The sequence below is a fragment of the Clinocottus analis genome, unplaced genomic scaffold (assembly GCF_023055335.1).
Source record: "Clinocottus analis isolate CAN_PGR_092001 unplaced genomic scaffold, fCliAna1.0.p SCAF_3, whole genome shotgun sequence".
In the NCBI taxonomy this organism is placed as follows: Eukaryota; Metazoa; Chordata; class Actinopteri; order Perciformes; family Cottidae; genus Clinocottus; species Clinocottus analis.
The window spans coordinates 15,791,683-15,814,013 of NW_027176042.1; the positions used below are offsets into that span (position 1 = coordinate 15,791,683).

A 22,331-nucleotide genomic window follows, 5' to 3' on the forward strand; every position below is an offset into this window, starting at 1 on the left:
TATTCAAATGATCAAATGATTATATGCATTACAATTTAATTTTCTATATTAATTGATGACTCAACAGATAGCAAAAGTTCCCAGAGTCCAAAGGGGCGTCTTATTAGTGACGTCTTATTTTGTCCGATCGAGCAGTATACTCACAAAAGCAGCCAGTGAACATTTTCGCCAGTTACTTAAATGATCAATTGATCAACGTATATTGTTGATTTATGATGAACTAATTGAGTTATTGACAAATCCTTTCAGCTCTTGTTTGAACTTTTAGAAACTACTCTGAACTGCAGTTCCCATTTATGAAAAAGCTTGATGTCATTATGAATTTGAGGTTAATATGCCAATGAACAATTGTTTGCTTTTATTACAAAATGACATTAGTGTGCAGGTGATCCGTTTTGAAATACAAAACAAACTCCATTCTGGGATTTGCATTTTTTCTGCACTACTGAGAACTCTGTAGGCAAACAAAGGCAGGCCTGAAATGGACATGTTTTGTTATATCAGCTTTTATCTTCTAAGCAGTGGCCACAATTCCTAAAATACATACATGGGCTTCATGCTGTTTATCTCAGGGTTTGTTGCTGGTTTTGTCTTTTCACATATTTTGAAAAGTATGTGAATTAGACAGCCTGTGTTTGGCTCAGTCAACCCTTGTGTCCTCTGAGTACAGCAACATGTATTGTGCATCAATGCAGAGGCCCTATAACCAAATCTTCTCCTAACATGCACATGTAACAAGTAGAACTCTCTTGTAACTAAAACACATTCCCATGTGTCAAAATGTATAAATACAGGTAAGGAATATTTATTGTTTATAGACCAAGTTATTATTGTAATTATTTTTTACAAAATCTAGTAATTCACCACCATATTGGTTGTGTTTCCATCAAGGCCATTTTCTTTATAACAGAAAACCCTTGCTTGATAAAATATTCTTCAAAACATTTAATTCCATTATTACAGCCCAACAGTGCCTCCAATCCAACCCACATACTGATCTTTTACTTATTTATCCCTCTGTGAAAACACTACATACTGCAAATTATTCCCCGTTGCTGTGTCTACGGTTTATAGAGCAAAAATGTAAGTCGCTTTAGATAAAAGCGTCAGCTAAATGAAATGTCATGTCAAAATGTATTGAATTGTTAAGTGGATTGGTTTGTAGGACAATGCATAACCGTTGTTCTCTTTCAACTTCAAGGAAAGAAAATGGGAGCTTTCCAAAAGATTCTGAGAAAAGCTTTAATTGCCTTAAACTAGCAACTAAAATACATGTTATTGATCAGTCTCACGGCGCTCCAAGCATGGCTGTGGACTATTAGTTTAGTTTCAGTAATGACTTGAGCACTACCATTCCCAATTGTTTTATTGCCCATGAATACAACTAATCAGTTTAAGATCGTTTAAGTCGACCAAGACACTTATGGCCAATTAGTTGACAAAGGGACTAAGAGAGAGCAGCCCCTGCCGTGCGTGTGCACATGGTTAGTACCGGTCAAAAAAAGCAGCCTTGTTCCGAGCAGGCTTTGCATAGGCATGTGGAAGAAGTTAACCATATGTACACACGCTGATCCAGCAGCTGAGATGACCTCCCAAGCAACTTGGAAAAAAGTGGTTCTGCATTAAGAGAGTTGTTAACAGTTATGAGAAGGGATCTTGTAACTCAAGTTTTGATTTGTTGTTTGACGATGGTTGCACGAGTACTTGCTCTGCATTCTGACACTTCACTGGCCAGAACTCCTGCTGAATTGATTTCCATGCAGTGGAATCAACACAGTGTTGTCTTTCAAACATCGCAACCTCACTGCCGTGACAAGAGGCAGCTGTCATCTGGATGCTTAAATATACGGCCATTGGTCTAATTTAAAACCACCAGTTGATTATTACTCCATGTTCAGGGCCATCAACACTACATTCATCCATGTCGCACATTTTCAGGCATGTAACAAAAGTATTTCCATGCATTAAATATTCCCTGCTTGATTAAAACACACAAATCTGTACCAAGAAGTTCTAATACCACAGTATAAACACAATTTATTTGGAATTTCCTTTCATATTGTCTTACAAACATTATTGGTACAAAACTTGTATTGAAGGCCAGACATGAGTGAAAAATCTGACTAAGCATGTACAATTCTTTATACATCAATTGTATTGTTGTCTGCAGACCTTTTTTTTTTATAGGTATGGAAGAAACAGACACATTAGCTTCACAATAACAAGGCCATCTGCCAGGGTTCCAGCCCGACTCTTTTTTAAATGGAGGACGTTATCAATAAACTTTTGAACAAATATATATATATATTTGCATGTAAGACTTGATTTGTCTGTGGGAGAGTCAGATGATTTATTAGCATATTTTCCTTCAAAAACATATTAGTTATACAGCACAAGTATTTCAGTATTTCACACAAACAACAGAGGGCAACCGTCACTGTGTTCGTCCCTCTGGGCCTGATGAGGGGAAATAAGGAGGGCTGGAACTGCAGACTCCACTCGGAGAAACGCGTTTCCCTCTAACTCTTCTGCAAGGTCTCTCCTGTCGCTTTAATGAGGCGCTTATGTCCCCTTTTCCCGGCTGGGCCGCGGGGCTTAGCGAAGGCCTGTTTGTGAGCGTGCTGCTTGGGATGGACCTCATCATACAGGAACTCGTCTGTCAGTTCGTCTCCGTTATCGATCTCCAACTGCACATAGATGCACAAAAATATTTCAAAAAAGCATGCAGGTGAATGAAATGAAGAGCTTGGATTTTAGACTGAAAATAAATAACATCATATATATATATTGTTCAGTTATAGTTTCCGTAAAAACTATTGACAACATGAAGGTCTGTGTCAAAGCCTCTTCACACGACTAAAAGAACAATTCTGGTGATGATCCTTTATCTACTAATTTATGCAGAGCAAAAAAATAGTCAAATTTAAAAATATTGAGTCAAAGAAAACACAGAAATCAGTCTTTAAAATAAAAATAAACTGAAAACATGACCTCGGTGTTCTTACTGGTAGGCACAACCCTTCATAGAATTGTGTTGTGTAATTTTCTGACCATTAATTACCTTTTTAGCAATTTCCAAAGAGTAATCTTTCTCCACATCCTCCAGTAGTCGACTCTTGCAGCTGGAATACAACATCCGCTCCTTAATGCTACAGCTGTATCCAGGCATGGAGTATATGAACACTGCAGACAGGGGAATAGAAGACGATTCATAAGCATTTCTAAGTATATCAATGTTTATGTGGTGGTTTGAAATCTGGGGACAAAAACCCCCAAAGGCACAAAGACTGATCTGGAGGGTGACAATGATTACATGACTTATTAGATACTTTCACATCTTCATGGTAAATGAACTGTACTTTCACGGCGCTTTTCTAGACTTCTAAGCACAGAAAGTACTTTAACACTACATGTCGTCATTCACCCATTTACACTCATTCATACACTGATGGCAGGGGCTACCAAGCAAGACGCCACCTGCCCATCAGGACTAACTAACATTCAAGCAATATTCATGCAACCTGGGGTTGTCTTGCCTAGAGATCACATCGAGACGTTACGAGCAGGACTCCAAGGTCATAAATCGAATTAAACTCAACGTATTAAACAATGTTTGAATCCGAAGAACGATAGAGTGTGCAGATAAGCAATGTCAGCGAATGACAGCAGTGCATGGACGTGTGTAATATGTGCTGTGGTGTGCTAGAGGTGGTCCAGGGTGGACATCAGCTGTAAGAAGGGAGAGAGACAGTGAGCATATGGACTCGGGCTGCAGTCAAAAAGCCCTTTTTGCTTCGGAAGGTTCCTAACTAAGTAAAATGACCTGGAAGTATTTAAGTGGCCACCATGATGAAAGCGGTTTGAATGATCTAAATGCTAAAAAAAAAAAAAAGATGCTTTAATGCTTCATTTCTTAGTCCTTTAGCATAGGATAATCGGAGCTTCCTTTAGCAAAGGAAAGAAGACGATGCCACCCCACAATTCCTCGCGGCAGCCCCATTTAAGGATTTAAATGGGGATTCGTTCCCATTTTACTCGCCATTCGGTCGTCCATTAAAACAAATGATGTACCTATCTTGCACAGGTTTAACAATTATTTTCATCCAGTCAAAAACAAATGGGATCTATGTTGATGAAAATGAATAGACAGTGACAATCCTTTCATATCATTTTATATGTACTTACTTACTTTGAAAAGTAATAAATAAGTTTAAAAAAAGAATAGGTAGTAAATATAGCAAACTGTCATTGAACAAATTATCATACTCAAAAGAAGCGTTCATAAAAATATGATGAATTATTAAACTGTTAAAAAGCAAAATATAACCACACCGTTGAATCTCCATTATTGCACAAAGGAAATATTGATATTGAACAGTTTAATAGATATTGCACGAGTGAACCGAGTTTCTACTGGAGGCAGTGTTCCTCCAGTTTATGTCCTTCACGTGCCACAAGTGAAGCAGCCTTTCACAAAAGAAGCTTTTTGTATAGCCTGCATGCAACACATTTTTGAAATTTTTTAGGGTCATGTTTTAGTTGCGCTATTTGGAGGCCTTCTTCATTGTTGTTCGGGCATAGCAGACCTATGTCAGTGACATCCACTGATGCCTCATAACTACGAAGTGAAAGTGCAGTCGATTCCCTGAGCACCATGTTGTCGTTTCCTAAATTGGCCCGATCCTCAAACCCTGAACCCTCAGGACCGACTGATGTCAGCAGTAGAGTAGTTGAGTGTGACGGGCTGTAAGAGCTTGAAATGGTGTAAATATGAAAGGACAGCACTTGGCTGCTGACTTAACGTCTGTATTACCTTGTTATTTGCAGAGGCCTTCATCATTTCTCGAGTTAAATCCAATAAGAAATCTTAAGAAAAGGGTATATTGCTTAAGGGGTCACAAAAGGAACCAACTTATATATTTTATGCATTAAAACATCAATATAATGTCTCTTTCTCTCAGCATCTGCAGTGCAGGTGTAAAGATGTGTGATGCCTTCCTGTGCATCTTGTACAGATGAGAAGTAGACGATTATCAAAGTATTAGAAATCAGTGACATACCGACAGATTCCAGGTAGTCTCCTTCGTGGGAGTGTTTGTAAAGGAAGAAGTGGTATCGAGGAGTGTCTACGGGAACTCTGCGGGGCAAATCACGAGTTTCTGTCGGGTTGGAATGAACCAGCTCGATTGTCTCCTTCTCTACATCCAATCTCTGAAACACAGTAATAATGCACACAATACAGGATGCTTTCCTCTCAAAGTAAAACCTCAGCAGTTTGTATCAACATGGATTGTAACATAATCCTTTCGGAGAAAGCTCAGTCGTAGAACAACTCCTTTGACTCACCAATTGTATGTAGTTGATGCGTTTTTGGGCAAGTTGCTGCAGGGCTCTCTTGGCTGTTTCCTGCAGTGGGAAAGTCAGGCCCTGAAGTGTCTGGTGCTTACTATCCACGTTTATCTCTGTCGTCACCTGCAGGGGGCACCAAGCACACACAGACGTGCACAGACGCACACACAGACACACGCCACAGACACAAAAAGAAAGATCCAGAATGTAAATAATTACTTGTGCAAACCAATAGATGACTAGATCCCCATTTACCTAGGACATCTGAATTCATATAAAAAATAAATAGTAAGAAAATGCATTAACATACCTGTTTAACTCGGCCCTGGAAAAGAAAACCACAACAATACGTTACACTTTAAATAAAGGGAGTTATATTACACACACAAACAGACCTTAGCACATACAACGATAATGCTGAGGGCGTGTTGACCTCTCACCTCTGAGATTTTGATCCTCTGGAGCTCCTGCTCGGCTAACGTGAGCGGGGCAGGACCTGAGCAGGATGACACATGATGGTGGTAGCCCAGCAAACAGACGTCCTCCTAGTGTTTCAAGCAAAAAAGAAGGCCCTTTACAGGCAGAACAGGAAAAACACCTCGAAAACATGTCATCGCATCTTTCACGGTAAAATCTAATGAATTTGAAAATGTCTGACCTCTGCTGTGCCGAACATCTCATACTTCAAATGGCCACCGCCAAACTCTTTCTTCACTGTGGCACGGGTGGCAGCATACAACATCTTCTGTTTCACCTGCAGACAACCGAGGGGAAAATATACAAACTGTTTGTATTTATGTTTCTGTCAGGTGGACACTGTATTCAGGTGACAGAAGACTGAAATGCTAATGCTAAGTAACACTCAGTGGTGGAGGAAGTATATCAAGTAATGTTTAATTAAATTAATAAAATACGCAATCTTATGGTAAAAAAAACAAAAAACGCAACAGTTTTCCAGTTATTAAAAGTCCTGCCTTCAAGTTCTTGCTCAAGAAAAGTCCAAACGTATTAGCATTACATAGGAGAAGATAATGTATTTTTTATGCAGAAAGGCTATTCTAGTTATTTATAACACTGGTTTATAATTAGGGGTTTTCTACAGCTGATGCCAGTACGGTTGTGTTCATAATCACCGCATTCATTTGTATGGATCTTGGGAGAAGCTGCTGGAGCATGTCAGTAGTTTTCCCTTGGCTATGTTTAAACACACATATGGTACTGATGCTGTTTTCATGTATGATTTTTGAGGACCAAGTTAACAAAGTAAGTGAAAGTGATCAAAAGAGTGCAGGATTTTTTTTGTTCTTCGAAAAACACCAGGGTCTAGGTAGGGGCTGAAAGTCAGGATCGTGTGATCTTTGCTAATTTGGTGGAAGCATTTCTTTAAAATGTCTAAATTTGAAGCTTTCGTTATCAACAGCAATGTGTGTATGAAGCTTTAGTATGTGCTGCTGAACGAAGAATATATGGCACGACTCACTGGAGACTGGTCAGGAGACCACGATATGAAGAGCCACTCGTAGCCCTGTGCATTCTGGGAGTCGAGGCGGTATAGGATGTAACAGGGCTCCTGGTCGTCCAGGAGAGGAAGCAGGAAGTGATCATAATCCTGGTCCCAGCTCTTTTCAGGCTCCTTGTAGGCTCCCAGCACCAGCTGCTCTGAAAGTCAGAGCAGCACCCATCACATAACTTACCCCCTATATACAGCACGCCCTTTACAGAGCACATTGACACTTAAAGGCACGTTAGCTGAGTCCTAAGTACAGTATTCATATGTCTAAATACAGTATACATAACTTACAATATACATTTATGTTGTGGCATTCAAATACAAACTACCAAATACAAATACAGCTGCGACTAAAAATGATGTTAATTTGGACTAAAGAGCAGATTATTGTATCCATTAAAAGAGGAATGTCTTGGTCTATAAAATGTCAGCAAATAGTAAAATAGGAAATAGTAAAGTTGTTTTAATTGTTCTTAAGTCTGAGGGGGAAACTTGAAATATCTTGGATTTGTTGGTTTGCAGTAGTCAATTTAGCTTGTTCACAAAACAGAGAAGTTTGGCATTTTTGGTTGATTATGAAAATATTTTCGGATTAATTTTTGGATTGTTTGTTTCGGCACCACTTCTTATGTAAACCCATGAAATCCGACTGAACGTCTTGGTCCATGAGGTCTCACTGCTTGCTCCATGTGCTGCGGGGAATACCTAACCCATAACTGACTGCCTTGACAGGAACAGGTTCATACATCTCTTCATGGAATCAACAAAACCAAGCAAGAAAACCCAAACTCTGTGAGCTTAGAAATCACCAAAGACACACAGAAGTCTGATGTCCTTGTGGGGTGCAGGGGGATTTCCTGACCATCTCTTGGGGCTTGTTGCTATTATGAGCCACAACACATTCCAGCTCTGCACACGCACACGGACATACACACGTACTTTCCATCAGTCATTCTCTCTCACTCACTGTTTAATAGGTCTGTATTAGTATTAGACTTTATCTAAATGTCTCATTTCAGGGTTCCGTCTTTCCTTCATGTTTAGAATAATAATATAAAATCACAGGTTCACCAGTTTGGTGAGAGGAAACCAAGTGGCATGCCAAAGCCAGTGGTGATGAAATTGACCAGAATGATCTTGTTTCTCTTTTGACATTGAAGCGAACATAAGTGTCATGGGCAGCAGAGAGCAAGCCCGGTCGCGTCATACTTTGCTCGAAATAGCCAAGTGACGCCTGGAAAGACCACAGGGCTGCAGCGAGGAAATAAAACAGGCCTGACGGTCTTTTTGCTTTGCGACAGCACGTCCCTGTAGCGCCAAGCTTATCTCTGTTGACATCAATACTTCAAATATGAGACTACATATTTAATAGAAGAGGCACAGCTCACAAAGATAGCCCCAGAATGCATCTGTCACGAGCCAGATTAACGTGTCACATACCAAAACAAGACATGAACACCTCGTGAACATATTGTTCCACTTTCATAATCTTCTGCTACCTAGAGACCTGTTGCCTCACTGACCAGCGTTCACTGATCAGCTGACACACTGGTGTCTGCTCTCACACAGCTGCCACAATCCTCTTTTCCCAGAAGTTCGATAAAGCCCATAGCAGGGGTTTAGCAACTTTGTTTTGGGTTTGTGGCCCCGGAATACAAAGCCTGTGATGCCTCGACGCGATTCTTACTCACACGAAAACAATGAGACATCTAAATTGTTTTTCAGTTAAGCCACAGTTCATGTTTTTAGGATGAGTGTGTTGGAGAGGTGACGCACAAGTGTAGAGGAACATAGTCACACACTCGTAGCCACGGTGCAAAACATACTTCATAATCTACCAACGTTTCGACGTGACTGTTTTCAAAAGACTGTCACGGTGGAACATTGGTCAATTCTCAAATATTTTTTGCACCGTCTATGAGTGTGCGACTATTTTCCTGACACTTCTCATGTCACTCAAGTCAGTCACAAAGCCACAAAGGTATTAATTAGCACACTATTTAAAAGATTCGTCAAAATGGATGAACAATTATTGTTAAGTGGTAGCTTTGTTACGGTTACATAAGGCACAAACTGGGGATACATTGCAGTGATTATTTTTAGTTTCATGAGAATACGTTTTAAATGTAAAATATAACTTTATTTTGACAAGAAAAAAAGGCAAAGGTTAAAAAATATACTTAAAAATAAACATTATTTGATATTTTAATATTTTCTATAATCATCCTGTGACACATTGTGAGGGTCTCAGGTCTATGGTTGAAGAACAAAGAGTTTACAGCTCATGGAAAAAGGGACATGACTGGTCTGAAAACGTTTTGAGTCTCTGGACGCCACTGTTTCATGTTCTGTATATGAAATTATAAAGTAGTGGTTTCCCACAAGGACTCTTAAAAATCCGAGGGGTCAACAAATGATGAATGAATAAAATCAAACTATATCTTACACAAAACTGTGTATTTGTCATGATTTCTTTGCTTGGTTTCGCCCTGTGAACACTGAATACAATCACCCCTAAATATCCTTCAAATGAAACAAGTAAAAAAAAGGGAATACAAGCTCCTTGACTAAGATTAGCAAAGGCACAGGAACGTGTTTTTGCATTTCACAGTGATTTGTTCAATGTGAATTTGTAACAGGACAAGTTCTGGAGCGTTGCCCAACAGATTGTGCAAGATGTTTTTTTCCTTCTTCATCAGACTCAAATCAGTCAACGCACGCTTGAAAACAAATAGGCACTTTAAAACATACTGAAACACAACACCTAATATCATGGATGATGCATCTCTTACATCCCACTGAGACCCAATCATCCCCACGTTGGACTGCTCCGCTCCACCATCTCGGGTCACTCACCATCTTGGATGCGCACCTTGATGAGGCGCACTGCTCCACCTCTTGCTCTGGCCAGGAAGTCCCTCAGCTCCTGGGTCACCACGAGTGCGAGAAACATGGCGGGTCAGCAGTCTCTTCCTCCCGCCAAGCAGTGCAGCAGGGGTGCAAAAAGACAGAAGACGAAACGGACAAGACGGGAGCTCCACAGCAACGGGCCCCAAATATGCAGAGTCCAGCCAAGAGACACTGAAGTCCAACCTGAGGAACCTGTTGAGGAAAACCTTCCTTCACTTCAGATGACGCGACTAAGTGCAGCTCTGACTGCTGGAGAAGAGGATCGCTGAGTGTGTCTGGACTTGCTGAAAGACTGTGACAGTGTGTCCAGGGGCATCGCTCAAGTAACTAGGACAGTATCATGTGCACACAGACAGGGAACCCGATCACCTCTCTCCCAAATTTAGCTCTCAATGACTGACTGGCCGGCACTGGGCTGTGACACCCCCAACAAAACACAGCAGGAGCTGAGGGAGAGGCTTTGACCTGCAAACCTAATTACGAATTTCTGAGACGAGAACAATTCATGTTGGCTGTACTGTGATGAGAGCGCTTTGGGTAGCATGAGAGATTTCTGGGGGAAGACGCCCCACTGAACTATTGTTTTACTGTTTTAACACCCAGAAGTGGAACGCTCTCATCTATTCATGAGTTTTATCATGAAATGTTTAAGCGCAATCCCCAATATCCTGCTGTTTATGAATCACAGATCAATGATTTGGGATGATGAAAGAAAAAAATAAAGAGATACAAAAGAAGCCGTTATAGAGGATTATTGTTTTTGGTAAGTTTACCGGACTGAATTTAAACTGTGAAGGTTGAGATTGTGCAATATATTTTTGCTCTTACAAATCCCGTGGCTGTCGTGATGGCATTTTCCCAACCTCAGACCCACAAACTTAAAACTGACTTTGCGTAACGTATGAATAGTTTTAACTGGAAATCAAAACTTGAAAATGACACTTACAACAACTCATTATAAGCCAGATAACATTTTTTTTTAAATCATATGAACTGGATGAAAAACTAAAAATGTTGTATAATGGTTTCCTTTCAAAAGAGTTATATATATTATTATTATAGCAAAGATGCTGTAAAATGTTCATGATATCATCTTAAGGCTTTTCCAATTTAAACTGACTTTCTGAAAAATAATTCCACTGTGAATCAAGACAAAAATTCATTAATGAAAAATAATCTGTGGTTGAACCAGATAAATATAACTTGCATCTCTTCATGACTTGTGTAATACATATGCACACAATAAATTGACAAAACCAACCTCTTACAAAGAAACAGTTTAATGTTAAATAGAAATATAAAAAAAGAATAGACAAATTACCTATTTCTGCAAACTACTTATTTACAATTAGAATTTAACAGCAACAAATTCTGTGAAATTTACATGGAGGTGACTGTGCTGAGCCCCGCTGCTCCCTTTGGCCTTCAACAGAAGCTTTGCCTTCACGTTGTCGTCCTCAGTCATCGATGGTCGGGAGCCAGAATGCCTGAAAAATAAGAAAGAATTCCAAATGTTTTGAATTTGTCATTGCTGTTGTTTTGGGTGCACTCGGTGCTCCATATAGGTGACGTTTGACACTTTAAGTATGAATATCTAATTCATGTTCATGTTGTCTTGCGCACATTTAGATATAAGAATCTAAATCCCATTTCCTGTCTGAGCAGTATGACGTGAAAAGCTCACAGTCACTCACAAGTTGTATTACGTGTGTGCAGTTTTAGATGCGTCACTGTGGGCAACAAGAGTGTTAGTATAAAACATTACAAAAGTGGAAAAAAGCAAAGAAGACGTTTGTTACGTTGATTGTTACCGTGAAATGCTCTGTGTAGTGACATCTTATTACAATTCATCAACACGTAATTCTCATAAAATCACTTAGATGACATGTTAAACCGCTATTCTCTGGGCCTCAATGCACCATCTAGTGGGACGCAGATGTACAGCCAAATCAATAGATCCAATTAAAACAATATTCTTTAAGATAATTTACAAAGCAAAATGTTTTTATATCTAAAATATGCTCAATACAAACTAATTATTATTTTGTTGACCAGCTGTATTTCAGTACTGCCACACAATCTCAACACATCGGGCAGAGACAAATGTTAACTTTTTCATGTTGCCTCGCAGGCAGTAACACAAAATGAATGTTTTTTTTAAACAAAAAAAGTGACAGGAGACCAAACTGCACCAAAAAAAGCGCCAAAGCGTGTGGTGAGGAAATAGGACCTTGAATAAAAGAGCTTCATTTTGGAATCACTTTGTCTGGTAGTGATGGTGTCGGCAAGAACAATATGTATTTTTGTCAATACAGCTAAAAGAGCTAGAACATCTATTTACAGCCTCGTTTAGATTAGATTTTCTTTTGTGATGTTAAATGTTTAGACAATCCAAAGTGATCCCTAAAATACAAAAAGGCTGAAACCCCTTGTGTTAAACTATGTAATGCAGCTTCACACAATCATCATAATCATAAAAGAATCTACTTGACAAACGCTTCACACTTACCATGTTGGAGCAGGCACTTGCAAACGTCATGAACTTGGGGTTGAACTGCAGGCAGGTTATCGGTCCCGTGTGCTTCCCGTCTAATAAAGCCACCTTCATGCCGCTCTCCGCATTCCACACGTGGATCTTTCCGTCCTCAGAGCCTGAAATGTATGGACAAAACTAAAATAAATCTGTGATGAAAACTCTACTTGATTTTTAATAACAATCAAATGACTTGGGGCTTTTAATAATTGCTATGACACCCCTTACGTGAAATAATGAATAAATATATTGCCAAGAGTGAGAAACTTACCGATCATAACAAACTGTGAATCCGGAGTGAATGACGCCTCCAGTGTTACACATTTACTGTTATTGTAGCCCTGTGGGGGAATTAACAGCTTATATGAGCAATTACTTTATGCATATTAGTACTGCAAAAGAGAACAATTGGTTGAGGTTTTCCGTTCCTCATTTTACAGAAAAAACAAAATGACAACTCAATAAATACATTTGAAAGTGTCATTGAACGGGTGTGATCTGATAGTTAGGGTTTGTCAAAAGTTTGATATTTTCACTGACAAAATGTTTAAACTGCAACATGAAGTCTGTCTTTGTGCTTTTTTTTCTTCTTACAAGTAACGAATGTTTTCACACATTGTGCATTTCATCTCTTACCCCAAAGGAATGTACCACAGCACCTTTGAAAGCATCTAAGATACGAAGGGCTCCGCCATTTGTCGAAAGAAGAATGAGTTTTCCGTCATTGCTAAACTTGAGCCCTGTCCACTCGCACGTCCGGTCGTACTGAAGCTTGAAGGTTGCAAAAGGACCCTGTTGACGAGAGGCGCCGTGAATATTTTGCTCCCATTAAATTAGAGCCTTTTAATTTAACATTTCCAATCAAACTTACTTTGTCAAACGACCGCAGATCATAAAGTTTAACCATCTCGGAATTTATTCCTGCAGCAAAAATTAAACCCTCTGGATCAAAGGAGCACACTGGCTTCCCCTGCAGGTGCATTAAACCCTAAAATTGACAGATGACAATAGACAGTCAAGATCAGCTATATGCCTTTTTTTTACAATGTCATATTAGTGCAGCAAAAGTGAATGTTCACTAAATTACTAAAAACAGACTTACCTGGCAGTTAGGTGACCGCAAATCCCACAATCTGATTGTTTTATCTGAAGAGCCAGAAATAAATGTGTCGTCCACAGGAGACATGGAGAGTGATGTAACTCTGGTCACACAAAAAGAAGAAGAGGAAGAAAACATGAGAACGAAAGAACTTTTAACTCAACACATTAAAATCAAGATTCAAAAATGCCAGCATAAATCCAGTGCTCACCTTTTGCTATGCCCAGGAAAGTAGCGGATGTATTTGTTGTCATGAAGAGACAGGTATCGGATAGTATCTTCAGGAAAGATAACACACAAACAGTATTACCATGTCAAACATCAAACCTGGTTGTCAGCAGCAGCAAGAAACAAGCAGTTGATGACAGGCAGGATGATGAGTTGACTCGACCGTGGGCAAGGCAGTCACTTGTACAGTTAGCTCCTGTATGGGGCAGAATCACAGACCCTCAAACTGTACAAACAACTACCTCAGACCAAAGCGAGTAGTGTGTCCCCGCAATCCAGCAACGATCCATAGGAGTCGCGTACACCAACAGTCCAACCAGATAAACACACTGTATCCTAAAGCTTACAATGGAGCTAGAACTAGTCTAGACTATATAATGTGTACTACTTAAATTAGAATAAATATTGTGACATAATTTAAATGTTCTCCTGCATTACATTCTTCTGATGCATTTGACAGCTTGAGCCAAGGGAAATGCACAACAAGATTTCTACTTTTTTGGCTCTGTACCCATTATTAACAACACTTATTAGATATCACATTATGATTTAAGACCAAGACACATTGTGATGTTTGATTCGCTTCTCATTCTATCAACAGTATCATATTGCACACAAACTGAAACGTCATGCAATGTTACCAAACAAACTATAAAAAAGTATTTGAGTATCAACATACCATCGATTTTGTTGGAGCTGTAGACCACAGTGTTTGCAGCATGTGTGTACCTGATCAGATCCACTCCATACTTTTTGCTATAGAGAGTCCTCTTAGGTCTGCAACACATCAGATAACGTAAAAGAGAGGGGAAAAGAAAATGCATTTAAATCATTGTAAGATATAAATCCATGTCCATTTGTTATGATTTTTATTTTATTTTCCATGACACTACTAATTGAACACAAACTTACAGCCTTGACGCACAGATAAGTTTTTTAATTATCCCAAATCTTTATGTTCTAAATAATGAACACTGACAGATTAATTATGGGCATTTTCCTAAATGCTGTACGTTGCCTCGTTGTTCCAATACTATGTATGCTGACATACCAGTAACTTAGATTTATTGATAAGCCCAGAAATCCACCACTGAGAGGTATATTTAGGGATCTCAAGCATATCAAACAATAACGAGCATATTTCATTGAAACGTCACAACTCAGGTGATTTTAACTGATTGTTAAATACTTATAATAGGACACCAGCACATTACCGCAAATTACCAGAGTATAAAGTAAGACGACAGAAACCTAGTGACATGTTGCGGCTCATTCAGTCGCTCTGCAGCGCAGAGCAGCAGGCCTCGCTAGCTAGCTAACGTAGCGTGGAGCTAGCGTCAAAAACAACAGGCCAAAATGAACAAAACACGCTCTTACTTTCCCTCTTGGCAGTCGTACAAGACTAAGGAGTCGTCGTCGCTGCTGGAAATGATAGATTCTCCATTTGAACTGAAATCGAAGCAGTTGATTTTGTCTGAGTTTTCCCGGAACACCTTAGCAACTCTGAAGCTCCGCAGCACATTGTCCGTCAGCTTCATTGTGGCCTCTGTGTCTGAGGAGACGCAGGCCCTCGGGTTACTTTGAATCGGCTTATAGATGTCACGTAATTTAATTCAGTATTATGGATATGAACTCCAATTGTGCTAACAGTTATTTTAAAGAAGTATAATTCAAAAACAGCGAGGAAAGCCCGCCTGCGATACTTCTGATCCCCGGGAGTGGGGAGGGAGGGAAAACCAAGCACCGCCTTCTCGACGTCGGTGACGCGCAATCCATCACCTGACACGCGCACTGGTCGGAAATCACACCGTAAAAAATGAGTATGGTAGTTATCGCGATAGTTAAATACATTGTACCAAAACATAAATAATATTAGTGAATTGACAATAACCTACGGATCCTTAAAATCACGAAATGTGACATGTCGTCATTATCGTGCAGACACAAGTTATTGTCGTGTTGGACTCACAGAGGCACGTTGAGGATGACATCTATAAAAAAAAGGGTCATCTGGCCAAACGGCAGATGTCGGAACTGGACTTGTATTGTATGTAAGTATTTCGAGTGAGATGTAAACTACAACAGAATCGTATGTGCATTGTAATACAGGTAATTCTGAAATATTGCTTTACCATTATGTCAATCGTTTGACAATTTATCTTTCCCATCATGTATCGACCACCATTTTGACCTCATTATTCCTCACGTAGATACGATAACGAAGAGTAGTAAATGTTAAGTAACTCTAAACTCATTCAACAAGTGTTACAACATTAATAGTTATATTTTGTAAAAAGTATAACGCGAACAATTAACTAAAATTACAGTTAACCAATTGTTTGCTTAAAGTAGCAGAGTTAATCCTCTGTTACGGTATATGTAATTCTGTCCACATAAATAGCTGCTATTGTGATATAATCATGCATCTTCTATCCACACATTATCAATCAAAATTGGCTGTCTGTCTGCCAAATAAAAGTACTTCACTTTTGAGAAACAGACTTGCATTGGCTCAGTACCATAATTTTGATATCATATATAATTTGCTTGCCAACCTGCCTTTTCTACAGTTGAGAATAAAGTGACTTTCAGCTCTCACAAACAAGCAATGCACTAAATGCTATTTCAAATGTTATAAATGTATGTGTCTTCACAACTCATAGAAAACAAGACTTGCAACCAGTATGTGCATGATTTCAACATATAGTTTTTGGTTCTGTACCCTTTGAACTATGCTGCAGAACTTATAGCTCCAAAGTCTGTTAGATAGGCTACTACTCTTTTTTTTCTTCAACTGACAAATGCACAGCTGTGTGATCAGTGGTGCGATTTGTCCTGTGGAGCATTCAAGTCAATCATTACACACAGGGTACACAACTCCGGTCAGTCTCTGGTCAGATTTCTGCTCCACTGCCTGACTGCTGAGCTGAAGAGCATATAACAGACTTCCACAGGCTCTATACTCCATTTACAACTTTCACAGGTAGGCCACCTCGTGGGTCTTTAGAAAGCACTGTTTTAACGGGAAACTTGCAACTGGCTTTGGATAACAGTTATTATCTTCATATGGTTTTAGTTGTGTTAAACACAAAAGGTAGGCAATGGGCTGAACATGTTTTCACCTTTTAACGACACACGCACATTATTCATTCAGTGAGTAGAATAGGAAGACAACAGCACCACACAGTTGTGTACTGCTTAACGCTTTAGAATTAACCGGGCATGACAAGAGCTAATTAAATTAATCTGTACAGTTTATGAATGAGAAGTATTACTCTACTCTACTCTACTATACTATATATATATATATATATATATATATATATATATATATATATATATATATATATATATATATATATATATACATACATATATATATATATATGTATATATATGTATATATGTATATGTGTATATGTGTGTGTGTATATATATATATATATATATATATATATATATATATATATATATATATATATATATATATACACACACACACACACACACACACACACACACACACACACACACACACACACACACACACACACACACACACCTGTTGGCCACTGACACTTGTTTTAGGCCTTATTTATTACAATGCTGCAAATGTCACCGGAATTTTAATCTTCAACGCATCATGCTAGTAATGAATGTTTTGCAAACCCCACTGTGATATAATTTAATAATATATACTCTTCAACAGTATTTCCTACGTCATGGTTATATTCAATGTGGTCTTTTTATTTAATTATTTTTGTGGAAACTTTATAAACTATGACTTTTTACTTTCACAGACCCACTGAACTGTCCATGGCCCGTGTTCTTTCCCTGTTTCGGCCTCAGCCTTTTCTGGTCAATGTAGGCAGGAGGAAACCTATGTTGTGCGAAATGTCAATGGACTCACGGGCACGCAAGGTGTTTGCAGCCGCAGTGGAAGCTGTGCGGCCAGACGTGGTGGTCCGGCAGAGTATAGAGCGCAAAGAGGACTGTGTCATCATCAGTGGTCAGAAATTCACACTTAAGCACAATGTGCACTTGGTTGGCTTTGGAAAAGCTGTACTGGGTATGGCTGCTGAGGCAGAGAGGATTATGGGGGATCATTTGGTGAAAGGAATAATAAGTGTGCCACATGGGATTCAGCAGACATTAAAGCAGCATGAAAAGAAGTAAGCAAAAGCCTTAGTTTGTAAACAACTCTAAGTATTATGCAAAAATAAGATTTAACAATAAAATGTCTCACTTCCATCATAGTCATCTGTTGTTAAAAGAAAACAGTCGCATCAGAGTGATGGAGGGAGCGAAACACAACTTACCTGACAGTGATGCCCAGAAGGCGGCTGAAGGGATCAAGCAGTTAGCCAGTGAACTGACGGAGGAAGACCTGCTGCTTGTACTGATTTCAGGTAACGCAAATATATCTTTGTTTATGTTCTTTCATGCCTTCAAATGTAAATCTCTAATAAAAGGTGGTGAAACTGTTCAGGTGGAGGCTCGGCGCTGTTACCTGCTCCTACCCCACCAATCTCACTGCAAGAGAAACAGGATGTCACCCGCAAACTTGCAGGTGCCGGTGCCACGATTCAAGAGCTGAACACTGTGCGGCGGGCCCTTTCTGTTTTAAAGGGTGGAGGGCTTGCTCATTGTGCTTACCCAGCCCAGGTAACATACTTTTCTTGAAATGACTTTATATTGCAGTGGGGATCTAATTCCAGCAGTGAATTTTAAATATCACCCCTCATGTCACTTCTTCACAGGTGGTTTCACTGATATTGTCCGATGTAATTGGGGACCCTCTGGACTTGATAGCCAGTGGCCCCACCGTGTTGTGTGAAGTGTGGCCTGAAGAAGTTTTGTCAGTCCTTGAACGTTACAAGTTGTTGACCGGCCTCCCAGCCTCAGTAAAGGAAGTTCTTGGGAAACCGATGCCAAGGTGGAGGGAGAATAAGTTCAAATCCAATACATCAGGACGTGTTCTCAATACTGTGATCGGCTCCAACAGCGTTGCCCTCAAATCGGCGGGTCGCCGTGCTCGAGAGTTAGGTTTCCGCCCTCTTGTGCTGGCACCAGGAGTGTGTGGCGATGTGAAGTCAGTCTCCCGACTATACAGCCTCCTGGCCCGCTTTGCCTGTTCTCGAGAGGAACCTCCTCCGGAGATTGCGGCTGAGCTGCTAATGCTGGGGCCTGAAGTAGGCGTGGAGAGCTGGGACCTCTGCCGTACCATGCAGGTCCTGGGTGAAGGGCGTACAGAAGGATGGGGCTCCACGTGTCTGTTGGCTGGAGGTGAGCCCACCGTGGAGCTTACGGGCAAGGGTCGAGGTGGTCGGAATCAGGAGCTGGCTCTGCGAGTTGGACTGGAGCTGAGAGACATGAAGCTTCCGCCTAATGGCCCCGTCTTCCTGAGTGGTGGAACTGATGGTCAAGATGGACCCACTGAGGCAGCAGGGGCCATCACCGATGGAGGCTTGTATGAAGAGGCACAAGCACAGGGGCTGGACATCCACAGCTTCCTTACCAACAATGATTCTTACACTTTTTTTACACATCTTTCTGCCGGGCAGCGCTTACTTGTACCTGGCCTAACCTGCACCAATGTGATGGATGTGCACATGCTACTTATTCCACCCATTCCCATTAGCATGAGATAATTTGAAACGCATATAAAATGAAAAGGATCTTGGTCCAGCAGATCTGGATAAATAAATTCCTTAATTGTTCTATTTGACTTGAGTTGTATCTGTTTTTTGTTCAATTATCTACTTGAAAGCAAGACTGGTATTGCTATATTAAATTCTAATAACCACAAAACAAAAGTAAATGTCAGCACTATTGTTATCCGCTTTAAGGAAAATAGTGATTTTACTACTAATCATTTTTAAAATCACTCAAAAATATTCATACAAACTAGCTCTAATTAGAAGCATTTAAAAATCTGTATTTATAAACACAGCAAATTTAATATCAAACTAGTATTTACACAAAACATGTCGTATTATCTTTGCTCCTGGTCTCTGAGTTTGTTGTTCAGTTCAGGACTCTGTATAGATCATAACATTTCAGTAAATACACACTGCTAACTTGTACTACTAACTTGTTGTCACTTACAGATACAAAAGCAGATTGCAATATGGCTCATTCAGAGCCCCTTTGACTTATTCAGATTATAATTTTGTACTTGATTTCCCTATTAATAACACAACAGAAACAAACTAATCTCAAAATGAAACAAGTTGAAGCGCACAAATATGTAAAATTGATTAACCCTCAATGAAAAAGGCACTTAAGGCATCCAAAGATTACATCTTTAAATCTACCCAGATCTGAATATTACATGTTTCCCCTATTCTTTGCAGATCTGCTCAATCTAAGATGTGGACAGAGTGAACAACAATCTCCATGTCCTTTTGCTTGAAATTATGAATTCAAGTGAGGTGTGGACACTGAATTGACCACCACAGAACATTTTAATTGTTTTTCTTAAGCCATTTCTTAGCTTTGCTTTTTACCCCTGTCGATAACTGCACCACAGTGCCTCCCTCATTAATATCCAGTGCCCTGTCATTATTTTGTATAATTGTCCTAATTTTTAATTTGTTACACATAAGGATGTTACTTTGTTTTTCATGGTGGGAGTTTTTGCCAATAAAATGTATTAACCAGCAGATGGTTTTCAGATACATGATTGTTCCATCATCTGTACACTTGATTACAAACAGGTGATTTTTATTCAAACTGTGCACTTCAATTGTGTCTCAAACGGAATGAATTTGCTGGTGTAAGCAATACTTTTGAACCTAATTTTGATACATTTGTAGTTTTTTTCCATTTTGACACAGAAGCTCACTGTGAGAAATTATAGAACAAATCAAAAGGTCAAAGAAGTGAACACTCAAACAAGCCCAATATATCTATTATATATTTATATCTCACATCAAGCTCACACAATGCTCATTGAATGTTATGAGGAACACAGTGGTTGACATTTCTTGCAAAAATCATGGAAGATAAAAACATGCCTTTTGTGGATCAGTATTCCAACAGTCTTTTGTTCCTTCGATACATCGTTGCAGTCGATTATGTTGCTATTGGTCAGAATCAAGAGTTTTATGTTTGCTTACTTTGCCATCGTCACAGTATTCTTAAAGTACTTTTAATTTACAAACAAACCCATCACTTGTTACATTTGTAGAACTTTGTATAAATATACAAGCAGCACAATGTAAGTATCCAGAGTGAGGTTCTTCTCAAAAACCAAGCCAAAATTAATATCTCACAGCACTATGCAGTTGATTCAGTGGTTTGCATGTGTTCCTATGCAGTTGCCAGAAGTTGTATCCATGAATGCACTGAAGATGCTTCATTATCAGCCAACTTTAAAAAGGTGCGTTTACTGTCTCATCACTCGAGTCCAGCTCTCATTTGAATAAAGTCCCAAGTCCAACACCATTGTCCTGTTAATCTCGATGAGTCTTTGGGGCATCTCCTGCTTTGCTTTCCCTGCAAGAATAACACAATGTCATTACTAACAAAACACTTTTAGAAAGCAGTAACTGTGTTAGAAATAAAGTATTATAAAACATCTACAAAGCCATCGTAGACACTTTCTTACCCCACCACCAATAAATACTGCATCTTCAGTTGAGAGGATATATTGACACTGTATGCATTCAACTTCTCAACTATATCCATCCCCCCTAATTAACTAGAGGATGCTCACTTAAATTCGAAAAAGATCCTAGGCAAAGACGCTACACCTAGCTTTTACACTGATGTCAGATATTTCATTTGAATCAGACTGTGTGGGGAGGATAATCTACCTGTTTGAAGCGACATGGACGATCGGAAACCTACCATCCGCTCAGGTGGGGTGTCGTGTCGGGTGTGCCTCCGTTCTGCCCGGTCCCTGCACATCAACAGCAACAGAGATGAAGCCAATGGGGCGAACACTGGTTTATATAGCAAGTGATGTGGAGGAAGAAAACTCACCTTGTCGATAATACATATCGTTGACTGTGTTCCCGTAGATTTTCCATGCAAAGTGAATCGCGACGAGACTTAAAATCAACCAGCCGAGTAAGATTTTGAATATGGAAACTCTCATGTCGTTGGCGAGCCAGTCGTCAACAAATTCGGTCAGGAACGACAGACAGCTGTCCGCGATGCGGGACAAAAACTCAAAATCCCACGGTTCCTCCATAGTGACCGGTTATTCAACTTATACTACGTGAAATCAATATGGTCAACTCTTCATCTGATGGGTAGTTTTAAGAACATCGCTTCGCCTCCAGGAATGAGACCACCGTCGCCATCTTTACCGTTACGTTGTTTGTATGACGGGGGTTGAGGAATCGGACATGACGTAGTTTACGTTGAGCTTCCCTGCTACGTCAACAACATCCTTTAGGAAATGGGACTTTCTTATATCTCACCTTGAGCTCCACTGCAAATTATTGTTGTGCCCACGGGTTAGATCTCCAGTAGTAATGAATGGTTTGCAAACGTAACGTCTACGTTTAAGTTAAATGTAAAAGTTACGTTTACCTTAATACATTAGCCAGTAAAGCATGGACATGTTGTATTTTAACATTCGTGTCGTCCCTGACCAACATTTTTTCTTAACGACATGCAGTACATATCCAATACGCTTTCGTGATCTTTCAAATAACGTATATGTTCTCCTTATGAGCCCTTTGAGACCA

At 39.6% G+C, this 22,331-nt stretch overlaps 4 protein-coding genes across 6 annotated transcripts; 1 reads left to right on the top strand and 3 right to left on the bottom strand.

Moving 5' to 3' along the window:
* Positions 1-1,998: 1,998 nt before the first annotated feature.
* twf2 (twinfilin-2) lies at positions 1,999-10,058 on the bottom strand. The gene is made up of 9 exons (XM_068593544.1): positions 9,716-10,058; positions 6,830-7,008; positions 6,008-6,103; positions 5,790-5,894; positions 5,660-5,674; positions 5,347-5,472; positions 5,061-5,211; positions 3,062-3,183; positions 1,999-2,687 (listed from the first exon to the last, which is right to left on the bottom strand). The coding sequence occupies exons 1-9, from the start codon at positions 9,810-9,812 to the stop codon at positions 2,520-2,522; spliced, it is 1,059 nt and encodes a 352-aa protein (XP_068449645.1). The 5' UTR covers positions 9,813-10,058; the 3' UTR covers positions 1,999-2,519.
* A 972-nt stretch (positions 10,059-11,030) lies between these two features.
* Positions 11,031-15,384, bottom strand: wdr82 (WD repeat domain 82). The gene is made up of 9 exons (XM_068593545.1): positions 15,007-15,384; positions 14,309-14,406; positions 13,613-13,679; positions 13,405-13,504; positions 13,174-13,290; positions 12,939-13,094; positions 12,574-12,643; positions 12,279-12,421; positions 11,031-11,256 (listed from the first exon to the last, which is right to left on the bottom strand). Exons 1-9 carry the CDS (start codon positions 15,165-15,167, stop codon positions 11,227-11,229), a joined length of 942 nt encoding a protein of 313 aa, XP_068449646.1. The 5' UTR covers positions 15,168-15,384; the 3' UTR covers positions 11,031-11,226.
* Positions 15,385-15,387: 3 nt separating this feature from the next.
* glyctk (glycerate kinase) lies at positions 15,388-20,360 on the top strand. Of its 2 annotated transcripts, XM_068593543.1 has the most exons (6): positions 15,388-15,680; positions 16,498-16,612; positions 17,430-17,801; positions 17,887-18,038; positions 18,119-18,294; positions 18,390-20,360. In XM_068593543.1, exons 3-6 carry the CDS (start codon positions 17,446-17,448, stop codon positions 19,278-19,280), a joined length of 1,575 nt encoding a protein of 524 aa, XP_068449644.1. In that variant the 5' UTR covers positions 15,388-15,680; positions 16,498-16,612; positions 17,430-17,445; the 3' UTR covers positions 19,281-20,360. The 2 variants fall into 2 exon arrangements, with proteins under 2 accessions (XP_068449644.1, XP_068449643.1); XM_068593542.1 differs by lacking the exon at positions 16,498-16,612.
* tcta (T cell leukemia translocation altered) lies at positions 20,120-22,210 on the bottom strand. 2 transcript variants are annotated; one of them, XM_068593547.1, is made up of 3 exons: positions 21,619-22,209; positions 21,450-21,535; positions 20,120-21,129 (listed from the first exon to the last, which is right to left on the bottom strand). In XM_068593547.1, exons 1-2 carry the CDS (start codon positions 21,827-21,829, stop codon positions 21,480-21,482), a joined length of 267 nt encoding a protein of 88 aa, XP_068449648.1. In that variant the 5' UTR covers positions 21,830-22,209; the 3' UTR covers positions 20,120-21,129; positions 21,450-21,479. The 2 variants fall into 2 exon arrangements, with proteins under 2 accessions (XP_068449648.1, XP_068449647.1); XM_068593546.1 differs by having other exon boundaries at positions 20,121-21,129; positions 21,484-21,535; positions 21,619-22,210.
* Between the last annotated feature and the right edge of the window lie 121 nt (positions 22,211-22,331).